Source organism: Podarcis vaucheri, assembly GCF_965113315.1.
Source record: "Podarcis vaucheri genome assembly, chromosome: 7".
In the NCBI taxonomy this organism is placed as follows: Eukaryota; Metazoa; Chordata; class Lepidosauria; order Squamata; family Lacertidae; genus Podarcis; species Podarcis vaucheri.
This window is the reverse complement of record NC_138765.1, coordinates 58,453,733-58,466,087: the sequence shown is the minus strand read 5'-3', so window position 1 is coordinate 58,466,087 and position 12,355 is coordinate 58,453,733. Positions and strand designations below refer to the sequence as shown.

General features: G+C 42.0%; 1 protein-coding gene across 2 annotated transcripts in view; it reads right to left on the bottom strand.

Moving 5' to 3' along the window:
• The window catches only part of CDH13 (cadherin 13), a 681,110-nt gene that overhangs the window by 38,698 nt on the left and 630,057 nt on the right, over positions 1-12,355 (bottom strand). For both annotated transcript variants that reach the window (XM_082232914.1, XM_082232915.1), the window contains exon 11: positions 1,480-1,622. In XM_082232914.1, the coding sequence (XP_082089040.1) occupies positions 1,480-1,622 (143 nt within the window). The remainder of the gene's footprint in view (positions 1-1,479; positions 1,623-12,355) is intronic.

The window sequence follows — 12,355 nt, the reverse complement described above, 5'->3', positions numbered from 1 at the left end:
AGCCTTGGGTCTGAACAGGGTTCCCCCTCCCTGCTGCAGTCGTTGCTCCAAGTGTCTGAACATTCATCTCCTCCTAATACCAGCTTCCTACACATTGCTTTGCAAACAGCAACTTATGGTTCTAATCACATTACAGCTAACACAAACACTCGACAAAAGATGCATTATCCAAAACCAACAAATGTGGAATGCGGAATAATTTCAATAGCATTTTTTTTAAAAAAAATGTCTCCCACAGAAATGGCTCTGCGAGAGACGTACATTTATGAATATCCGAGTAAATCACCATGGCAAAGGGGACCTTCTTCCTGCTCTCCGTTTTGCATTTTAAAGCCATATTCTTGTCAAAACCTTGCAAATGTTCCCTTGTACTGACTCGTGCAATATGAAAAAGATGGTAAAATTACCCTCTTAAAAAGAGCATTTCACAATTCATCGCTGCAGCTAAAAACCAGCTGCATCCCCGAGAAGTGTTAAGCATATTAGCTTTTCTAACATTACACACAAAGCCCTTATTTATTTTGTGCCTTTCAGCTGTTCAGGAAAAGGCAGCATCTCTCCCTCCCATCTCAGGCTTTAATGTGCGACAAAAGTAACTTGCAATGAGTTTTCATAAAATCCTTCCAATTTAGATTATGTGCGACAGAAGGAACCTTAATCCACAAAATATGTTTAAAATATTGCATTTTAACAAGGGGTTTTTAATTGTCTTTTCAATGTAATTGCTATTATACGTTAAATGGGATAGTCTCTGGTGTGTCAAGCTAGTTATTGGAACTGTGGTGCTAGGGGCTTGAAATCATTTCTTTTTTTTGGGGGGGGGCAAAATTAAATCTGTTAATGCTAATATATCCAACCTCCTGAGGACTGGTCTGTAGACCTTTATTTTCTTCAAGAAATACATCCTCACAATGGGGATGGTCCTTTCTAACAGAGTCAAAGCTGAAAAGCAATCTCTCAAATGACAATCTTTTTGAGAACATTTCTGAGATTTTTCTTTTGCTGGATCCACTGGAAAAAGAAGACGGCCACTTTGCAAATGTATAATAGATGGATGAATGAAGGCAAGAGGCATTGGCTGCTTGTTTGTGAATGGATGTGCATGAATGGATATGGAAGCATGGGAAACTATCTCATACCAAATCAGACCGTTAGTCCATCTAGCTCAGTATTGTTCACAGCAGGGGTGGGGGGCCTTGGACCGCCTAGATGTTGCTGAACTCCCATCAGCCCCAGCAAGCATAGTCAATGACCACCAATGGTGCTTTTGTTGAGCTGCTGCAGTCATCTAGTTTGAAAGCTTCCCAATGGGACATCTAGTTGGCCACTGTGAGAACAGGATGCTAGACTAGATGGGCCACTGGCCTGATTCAACAGAGCTGCTCTTAATGATTCTTCAGGAAACTGTGACATACAATGAATGGGATGAAAAGCATGTCAACCAACCACTTTCTTCTTTCATCAATTGCCATTACTCACCATTATCTATTGCCAGTAAGTGTGCAGTGTACACATTGTTGATAACAAATGGTGATTCACGATCAAGGACACCCCTGGTGCGAATTGTACCATTCGTAGGGTCAATTTCCAACCATTCAGCTGGATCTTTGTTAATGGAGTACCTGGGGGGAGGAAAAAACCCCAATAATCAGTTGTGAATTGAGTTCAATTAATACAGAACTTACCTTGAGCACAGGCACCATGGGGCTCAATTTAGAGGCTTCACACTTTGAATTGCAGTTCCCAGTTTCACAAAGCAAGGAGAAAAAATGCATACCACTCCAGCTGTTTATCAGATACCTTTCTGAAATGTGCAATCACCACTGGCCATATAAGAATTTGAGTTTACAAGAAAATGACACAGGCAACCCCCATTACCTAGCCATTAAGCAAGGCAGAAATTAAAGATCAGTCAATGGAAACTTAATGAGGGATGTGATGTGGCAAACAAGTCACAAGAATGAAGTCAAGTGAGGGTCAGTTCAGACACAAATTGTGATCTTGTATGACATGTGGACAAGCCATCTATCCATCAAACAGACATCTATTGTCTAGAATGGGGAAGTTATACATATCAAGGGCTGGGAGCATTAATGATGGACGTGTGCCACATGACACTTGTACTGTTTGCATTAAAGGGCATCTGTGCCCCTTGTTACCTGCCATTTTTGACATTGTTTTGTATAATTTCACACACTTGTCTGTCTCTTATTGTCATCATAACTTGCTGATTTCCATAATGTGGAAGACTAACTGCTGAGAGGTCTGTGTTGATTTGGCAACTGGTTGGGATGGAAAGATGGTCTGTAGCAAGAAAATAGTTCTTTTAGGCTCTGCTTGAGTACAATGGGGTCACTGGAAGCTGCATTACACTGTGTCAGACCATTGGTCCATCTACACCAGGGTTTCCCAAACTTGGGTCTCCAGGTGTTTTTGGACTACAACTCCCATCGTCTCTAGCTAGCAGGACCAGTGATCAAGGATGATGGGAATTGTAGTCCAAAGACAGCTGGAGACCCAAGTTTAGGAAACCCTGATCTACACTGAATGGCAGCAGCTCTCCAAGGTTCTAGGCTAGGGTTTCTCTACTTGAAGATGCTGGGAAGTGATGTGGGACTTTCTGGATGCAAAGTAGATGCTCTCCCACTGAGCTATGGCCATTCCTGGAGCCTTTGGTCCACGAAGAAAATTCCAACCAGTTACCAAATTGATGCAAACGTGAAGCACCTACTGACTGAATGAAAGTTGGGTGGTTTGTAATATGCATGTAGTCAACAGGTAGAATTGTAAATCCTTTCCTCAGAGATTCCTCCTCCACTACACAACCACAGCCATACACTTTGCATTCACTGTGTTCCTGACACCAGCCTTAAATGTCCAAATTTTGATCTTTCTGTATTAAACAAAAGAAATCAAACCACTGGCTCAATATGACAGATACAATCTGGAGTCCCTACTTGTCATCCCAGGAGAATGTTTATCTGTCTGGAATAAGTTGGCATCTTCCAGATATTTTTTTATATATACATATATAAAAAGTAATACCAAAATGATTATGTGTGTGTTAGTGTGTGCACATAGACACATAAACACAAGACATAAAAATACCATGTTAAGTTGCATACACACCATGAATTAGGGGTAGGGGACTGGATCCTGATGCCTGCCTCTCCCCATGGGACACATTGACAGGTTGCCAGGGCCATCCAATTGTCAGTCACATGACATCAATCAGGTGAAGCATTTCCCTTTGCAGACCAGCTGGATTTCAAACCTTATGGGCGAAGGCAGCCAGGCTCTGTAGGAAAGAAGTCCCTTTGCCTACATAATTTGATTTCTTCAAGCTATGCAGGCAAAGGAAGCTTTGTCCTTCGCAGCTGTTTCCCTTTGCAGGGAAATCAAGCTGAATTCAAGGGGAAATGTTCCTCTGCAGACCAGCTTGAACTCAAGCTGAAAGAGCCCTGCAGCTAATCTAAGGCTAAAATAAATGCGTTGCAATTTATTTATTTACAAACATTCACAAACTGTATATACATTCACAAACTGTACTCTCATTTTTTAAAAAACAAAAACAAAACAAAAACAATGTGGTGTATAAGACACCCACTCTGGGAACTGGTGGCTTTGTGGGGGAATAGGGACCACCTAACAAGAGCAGTGTGGTGTAGTAGTTAGAGTGCCTGAAAGTAAACTGGGAGACTAGGGTTCGTATCCCCATACACTTATGAAACTCACTGGGGCAGTCATTGCCCCTCAGCCTAACCTACTTTGCAGGGCTGCTGTGGGAATGAACTGAGATGGGGACAACCATGTATGCCACCTTGAGCTCTTTGGAAGAAAGGCAGGATATATTCATTTATTTTGTAAAATTCATACACCGCTTGATTTTTTAAAAAAACACACACAAAATGGTGAACCTTACTTACAGATGACATAAGCAAATAAATACACTTTCAGCACCCGTATTTCAAGTAATCTTTGGAAGAAGCCATGATTGTTCAAAGCAGAGTAACAGCGCTTTTAATGTAGGGTGCAGACCGGGTCTAACCTGGGCCTCGACATCGATGCAACTGGAACATTATAGGCACAATATTTATGGTTGATGAACAAAGGCACAGTAGTTCCGATGCCATCAAGACTGTGTCATCTATAGCAACCCTACCCAGTCTGTTAACATCTCATTGCTACAAATGAGGCTGTTGTTATTGGCATCCCAGGAACAAGTTGGCCCCATTGGGAAAGGGCAAAGAACACAACAGATGCAGCCGCTAATGAATAGTGAATGATGCAGTCCATCAACTCTGCCTATACTTCTGGGTTAATAACCATTTAAAGAGTTTATCTCCCATGAAAATGAGTTATTAGAATAATAACAATGCTCTTAATTAATGCATACTATTCCTTTGTTCCTTAAAAAAATAAAACAAGAGGTAGCGTTGAAATGAGAAAGAAAGGAATCAAAACAGAAAAAGGCTAGGTGAATCAAGTCCCAGGCAGAAAATGCTCAATTAACCCTAAAACAATTTGATTTAAAAATAAATAAATCAGCACCTCAAGTTTATGACATCTGAGGAACAAGAGGTTCTAACAGATCACAATACATTTCCCAACTGTTCCGCAAAGGATTGCACTTCAAAGCTGAAGTACGTAAGGCACAACTTGACAGAGCATATTGTTGTTATTATATTTAAAAAATAAATAAATACCAGAAATATTACCTATTGTAAGTGAATAATGCTGCTTAACTAAGAAAATGGTTCTTTGTTGGTTTATTTTTTATAAATGTAAATCAGAGTTCTGTTAGTGAAACAATGCGGAGAGAAGGGCTCATGGTAGAGAAAATCACATAAAATAATGAAACTGGGACTAAAACAACAACCCCCCCCCTCAGACATGCAGATGCCCCAGTTCACATTCCTGTGTTTCATAATGTATATATTCAGCTTCCACTGACAGCAACAGAATACCCTGCAGGGCTTACATGTAATAGGCAGCAACTTTGGGGGCAAGAACTACATGAAAATCTTGCTCAGCATAACTCATTTAGCAGGAGACAAACAACACAAGGCCACTTTTTTGGGGGGTGGGAGTCAGGATGCCCTTTGGGGGGTTTCCAGGAGTAGGTCCTCAAATGGGGTGGTTGGATGGTTAAACCTGTCAACTTCTTAGTTTCTTTCTGAGTTTCTCATTACCAACCATAGGTTCAGTTCTTGACATTTCCACAAGTTTGGGACTCCCTTTTTGAACAACAAAAAAGGCCTCATGAGAATTCATCAGTGTGATTTTCCCCCTACTTAGCACATTCTGCGTGCAGATTTGCCCAATATACTCATTTTTTGCAAAGCGCTTCCCCCTAATCCAATCCATTTTTTGCATGTTGCTTTCATTAATATATACATCTTTATGTAAGCTTTGTGCTAGTCTACAAATCTTTTTTTACACATGTTTTGTCTGGAGAATGTCATTGCAAAATTCAGGGAAGTATGAATTTTAAAGGGTGGCTGTATTTTGGTTCTCATAAAATTCAAGCTGAGCTGAATTGCCCCTTCCTCTGGGCAAGTTATGCTGCTTTCAGGACCTCTTCTTGTGACATATTTTGTTCAGAGATCCAGATGCCTGCCTACAAAATTCACACTTAATATTTGAAGCGGAAAAAATGCACATGCATGTATAGTGTGGGTTTCCACTCACAAAGTATAGCTTTAAAAAGAGCCCTGCTGGATCAGACCAATGTCTCACTTGATCCAGCATCCTGTAATTACAGGATGCTTCTTGGAAGCATAAAAGCAGGGCCTGTGTGCATTTGCATTCTCCACACTTGTGATTCCCAGCACTGGTACTCAGAGGCATATTGCCTCTGACAATGGATGTAGAACATAAGACAAGCTTGTTGGATCAGGCCAATGACCCATCTAGTCCAGCATCTTGTTCGCACAGTGGCCAGCCAGATTCCTGTGGGAAGCCTGCAAACTGGGCAAGAGCACAACGGCACTCTGCCCAACTGTGAATCCCAACAACTGGTATCTGAGTCACAATGCATCTAACAGTGAAGGTAGAACCTATAGCCATCATGACTGGTAGCTCCTACTCCTTTGCACCACACTGACCTCCCTTTCCTTCTCACCTGTACAGCTGCCTGCCTGCCAGGAAACTAGGGTAGTGGCCTTGCCCCATCAAGCAAGCTGCTTCTAATGTATACTTCTGATGTATACTCAGTTGGATACTGAATGCTTTCCGCTCTCAGATATAGAACTTATAATGAGAAACAGCCCTTGACCTCAGTCCCTTGTCCATAAAACAGCAATAACATGTTTCCACTCGAGGGGGTTTCTGCAAATGCTAGCAAAAAGCCCTGTGAACAGTAAACGTGTTGCATTAATGCTGCATAATAATTTCAGTACCCCAGGAAAAGGGAGAGAGCAGTGTACATATTCCCCTCTTTCTTGCTGTTGATGGAAAGGTACCTCTTTTATTTTAATATAGTTGCTCACACTATCACCACCGACTTCTGTACCACCTGTCACTGCTATCTTGTTTAATCTTCTTTGTGTGATTGAACAGGGGCTCTGTCAATCTCTTGCGGTTTCTTATTAAAGTTTAAGACACCTTTATGCAACAACAAAGAATAAAAGTTCTTAATCAAGAGTAGGCAGGATGCATTTCAGGTGGTTATTTACAACTGGTGTCTCAGAGTAGAATTATTGCTTTTTGAAGAAAATAGCCTTAAAAATATGAACAGTTTTTTATTTAAATTCTATTGACAGGAATATTTATAGACCTCCAACTCATATCTAGATCTAGAAAGGTGGTGTACAATGAAATAATTAAAATATCATAAAGTTAGGGAGGAAAACATAAAGTGCACAACGAATGACTGGCATTGAATAAAAAAATAATTCTCTAAAAATGCTAGGCTAAAGAGATAAATTTTCTGCAGGTGATGAACTACCAGGAGGGTCGGTACCTACTTGATTTCAATAGGAACAGTCATCCAAATGAGTGGTGCCACCATGCTATAAGCCCTGGTTCATGTATGAACCAAATGAGCATGAAATGATTGTGGGGCAATAAAGAGGGCTTCTCCAGATGATCACAGTGATCTACTTATTAGGTTTGTTAAGTTTATATATTCATTGCACTGCAAAAAAACCTGTTAAAACAATTTGCAACCAAAGTGAAAGTACAATAATAAAAAATCACAGAAGAATGTTAAAAACGTAAGCCAGAATACAGTATATTAAAAAGGATCATCCTCATCAGAACCACTAGTGCCAACTTATGATGAACATAAATCCAGGGCAAACAGCCAATCATTGGTGCTGCCCAGATGGATGGACGTAATATATATTATCATCCAAATGAAGTCCTGGCTCAAAATTTCACATCTGCACTATTCTTGGTATTAGCATGTTTGGGAAGGTTTAAGATACAGTTCTAGGTATGTCTTGTGTTTCATCAGATGCTGCTTGCACCCCAATAATAACTAGTTTTGCTCACTACAAGTCAGAAATAAATCATCATGGCAACCAAAGCCGTTTCTGCTTGCTGGCAGAGGATGCAAACTGTTTAAAAGGCCATATCCACAAGGCTGTTTGCCATCTACACCCCATGGCAGTTGCTGACACCTCGGTCATATGGGCAGATGATGGTTTGCTCCAAGCAGGAACAATAAGAACACAGAAATCTAATCAGCACCACCACATGTGCCAGTGACATAGACTAGGAATGTTCAGAGCCAGCAGCAGTGTAGTCATAAAGAGGTTTGTGGGAAGGAGGATAGGTGTATTGGCTCATGCCCCTATGACATTCTGGCCGAAGAAGGCAGATCTGGGAAGCTGCCAATCAGTGGGAAGGAGTGGTCTTAGCACTTGGAGTCAACGGAGAATGATAGCAAAAATGAAGCAAAAATTAGTTCCACCAGCAACACAACAGGGCAGGTGCCAAATCAGTGCTGATAAACCATGGGGCATGGCCACGTCTTCCTGCTGAGAATATTATTTGATTCCTACAATCAGTCAGTCAGGAAAACCTTCCAGTAATATACTGGAAGTGTTTGCTTACAGAATGTGACAATTTTCAAAAAATCAACAATAACTTTGCTGGATCAACGGTTCATTAGTGGCCAGTCAGATTTTCCTATCCTTTCTCCACATGCCTCCATCAGAACGCAAGAGCCCTACTGGATCAGGCCAGTGACCAGTCTCCTGTTCTCACAGTGGCCAAACTGTGGGAAACCAAGAAGCAGGACTTGAGCATCAGAGCACGCTCTCCTCCTGTTGTTTCCAGAGACTAGTATCTGGAAACTTTACTGCTTCTGACTGTGGAAACAGAGCACTGCCATCATGGCTAGTCACCATCAATAGCTTTCAAAGCTATCCAAGTTGGTGGCCATCATTGCCTTTTGTGGGAGCAAGTTCCATAGTTAAACTATGCAGTGCATGATTTTTTAAAAAGCACACAATCCACGGAGTAATCGTGTCTCCCAATATTTTGAAATCACTTAGAAGTTGCTTCTTCACAGTTCCTTCTGAGTTTTTCCACTTCATTTACTGATATAATTCAGCATCAACAGTAGTAGCAGTAACATTAGCTTCTTGAGCAGGGTGGGTAGATTATTGACTGCAAGATAGCAACACTCAAATCTATAAAGACAGCGTTTAATCCAATTCTGCCTTGCGGTTTCTTGAACAGATCCAATGACTTACATGTGATCTTCTACCATGTGCTCCTTATTCATTGTGTTTACTGCTAGACAGAGGATGTGTTGAGTCAATAAAGGTGACACAATACAAAAATTTTAGTTTTGGTAGACAAAACATGGGAGCTGCTGATAAGGCATGCATTATAACTTTGTTATCTTGAAGCCCATTGCTACTAAACAACTCCATGTAAAAGCAGTAAAATATAAGGAGGGGCCTTTGCAAATGTTGCCTTTCAGAAGTGTTGCCTGCAATGTCATCCTGTTGCTATTTTTAGAAAGACACATCAAATCAAGGAAATAAAGGGACTACACAGCTACTTTCCCTTGCGCCCCTTCCCTTCCTGCTTTATATCAAAGCCAGATATTTGCAGTCTTTTCTTTTTGTGTGTATCCAATTCAACAAGCTCAGCATAACAGGCCATCATTCAAATGTGAGTGTTTGGACAGACATCAGTAGCTGACCACTGTGCTGCCTTTAGAGTCTGCCATGCACCTGTTTTGATGATCAGCGAAGACCCTATGGACAGATAAAAGAATTAAAGGTGGTGGCCACAGAACATGCTGAGGTTTAGTGCAACTTGTTTGGTCCTGCACAAATGTTCCACATTTCCTTTGTCCCATTCTATGCATGAACACAAAGAAAGAGCTGTGGTGTTGTCAGAACTATCCAATTGCACATTATGCACCCTGGCCACATACTGCAAACATATTGGGGGGTGGTCAGGGAAGGGTAATTTATACTCATATGCTGCTTGAAAATTTTCACTAAACACTTAACATCCACCCGTCAAATGTTGTAAAAGGGTGGGTGGGTTGCTACTGATTTTGCCCTGGGGGGCTTGGATCGGGCGGTGATGACAGTCAGACACCGAGAGATGGCTTCTTGTCCCTCGGTCCCCCTCCCTCCTACTCTTTCCCTCTCTCCCTCTCCTACACTTTCACTCTCACATGTACACACACAAACAACACAAAAATTCATAGGCTGGCATGCACAGGGCACCCCCTTGGCTGGATCCCTCACATCCAGGGGATCCGCTTGGCTGGGAATTGAGGGGCACAGGGAGAATTCACAAAGTTTCCAGCCAGACCAAGGCTCCCTCTCACATATACCCTCCTTGGCTTTCAATATGGCTCTGCTTAGCACTGCTTCCAGGTTAGGGAGGGAGGGAGATAAATCAACCAACGGTTCTTTGGGAAAAGGCCACTGAGATAAAGGCACGCTGGCTGCTTTCCCTCAAAACCAACCAACCAACCAACCAACCAAAATTAGCAAAAACCCACCCACTTTCAACAGGGGTTACCATATGTTTCGGTTTTCCCGGACATTTACAACGGGAATTGAAAATTCCACCCAAACACCATTTCCGGGTGACAAATCCCAGTGATGTCCAGGATTTTCCAGACATATGGCAGCTCTAGCTTACAACATATCTAAAAACATAAAAGCATCAATCCTTAAAAACCTCCCTAAACAGGGCCAACTTCGGATGTCTTCTAAAGGTCAAATAGTTATTTCCTTGACAACTGGAGGGAGGGTGTTCTATCAAGAAGGCCCTCTGCCTGGTTTCCTGCAACCCCACTTCTTGCAAGGAGGGAACCAGAAGGCCCTCGGAGCTAGACCTCAGTGTCTGGGCAGAATGATGGGGGTGGAGACACCCATTTAGGTATACTGGGCCAAGGCCGTTTAGGGCTTTAAATGTCAGCACCAATGCTTTGAATTGTGCTCGGAAATGTACTGGGAGCCAGTGAAGATCCTTTAGGACCGGTGTTAAATGGTCTCGGTGGCCGCTCCCAGTCACCAGTCTAGCTGCCGCATTCTGGATTAGTTGTAGTTTCTGAGCCACCTTCAAAGGTAGTCCCACGTAGAACACATTGCAGTAGTCCAAGCAGGAGATAACCAGGGCATGCACCACTCTGGCGAGATAGTCTGCGGTAGGGTCTCAGCCTGTGTACCAGATGGAGCTGGTAAATAGCTGCCCTGGACACAGAATTGACCTGTGCCTCCATGGACAGCTGTGAATCCAAAATGACTTCCAGGCTGTGCACCTGGTCCTTTAGGGGCACAGTTACCCCATTCAGGACCAAGGAGTTCCCCCACACCCACCCACACCCTGTCCCCCAAGAACAGTACTTCTGTCTTCTCAGGATTCAACCTCAATCTGTTAGTTACCATTCAGTATGAGTAGATGAATGAATATCTTAATATTTTGTGGGGCAGCTTCAGCCACAGTCTGATCACCTTCCTCACCATTTGATTTCCAACCACCCTTAATGTCTGATTTATCATCTTTAAATTTTGCCACATTGGGAATATCCCTTTGATTTATGTACCCCAAACAGGTGGACAGCAAAGTTCAGAATCCAAAGTGCTAGTGACCTCCAAAACCTTTTGCTTGTTTTCTTTTTATTTTAACGAGAAGATAATAAATAATGAAAACCAGTTCTTTGAATCAGGGCCAAGTGCACCAATAAATGAAACTACACATTCGTGCTTCAGAAAGAAAAATGAAGGGTCCCCGAATTCTTAGCTTTGCTCTGTTTGCCCTCCACCTAATCTTCTGCTCGCATTTGGCTGTTCAAATGGGAAACCATAACCAGCTGGCTAGTTTTTTCCATTAAATATTTGATGATACAAAATGCAGAAGTCTGCATGTGTTAGCAAAGCCATGATAATATGCGAAATGTGCAGCAGGCCATAAAAACACTTCCTGGAGTGCAGAGAGATTTCAAAAGATACCAAATGAGGTTTTTTTCTTTCCATCTCTCTCTCTCCCTCTGGATTTTGTGCTAAGACCTGGTATTTAATAAAGAAGAATAAAGAATAGGACTTAAATTCCCCTTTCGGGCAACAATTTGGGCTGCTAACCTTTGAACCAGACACTGTAGCTCTGCCTGCAACACAAGTGTGCTGTGAACATTCAACTGGAGGGGCTCAGTTAGGCCAAGTGCACAGTTTAAGAACATAATAAGAGCAAATAAGGGCAAAAAGTTCAATCTAGTCTATCATCCTGTTCTCACTGTGGCCAACCAGATGCTTATGGGAAGTTCACAAACAGGACCTGAATACAATAGCACTCTCTCCAGTTGCAATCCCCAGAATCTGGCCTTGAGAAATGTGCAGCCTCTGATAGTGGAGAGAGAAACATAGTCATCATGGCTTGTGGCCATTGTTAGCTTTATCTTCTATGAAATTGTCTAATCCGAAGTTGATGGCCATTATGATAGTGAATCAGCACTGTATGAAGAAGTACTGTCCTTAGCCTGACCTGAATCTTCCAATATTGGGTGGCCCCATAAAACATCTTATTTATGTTTTCTCCTCACCATGCATAATATTACGCACCTTGGAATTTTAAAGTTGAAATCCAATTGAATTGTGCATAACGCCCTCCCCCATAAAAATCCAACTGACTCATCCTTACTCACACATTTACTCTTTTCTGATTAGCTATAGTGAACAGCATGCCATTTTGTCCAATGAATATTTTTTTCCATTTCCCCCGATTTTTGGCTTTTGAATAAAAGGATAATAGGCAATTGAAGAGTAAACCGATACAGCAGGTGGTGTGGAACTGTCTGTAATGTGTAATAGGGAGTGTGGGATGTGTGTCTGGCAGTGATACTTGGTATTAAAACTGGAGTGGTGTCCCCATT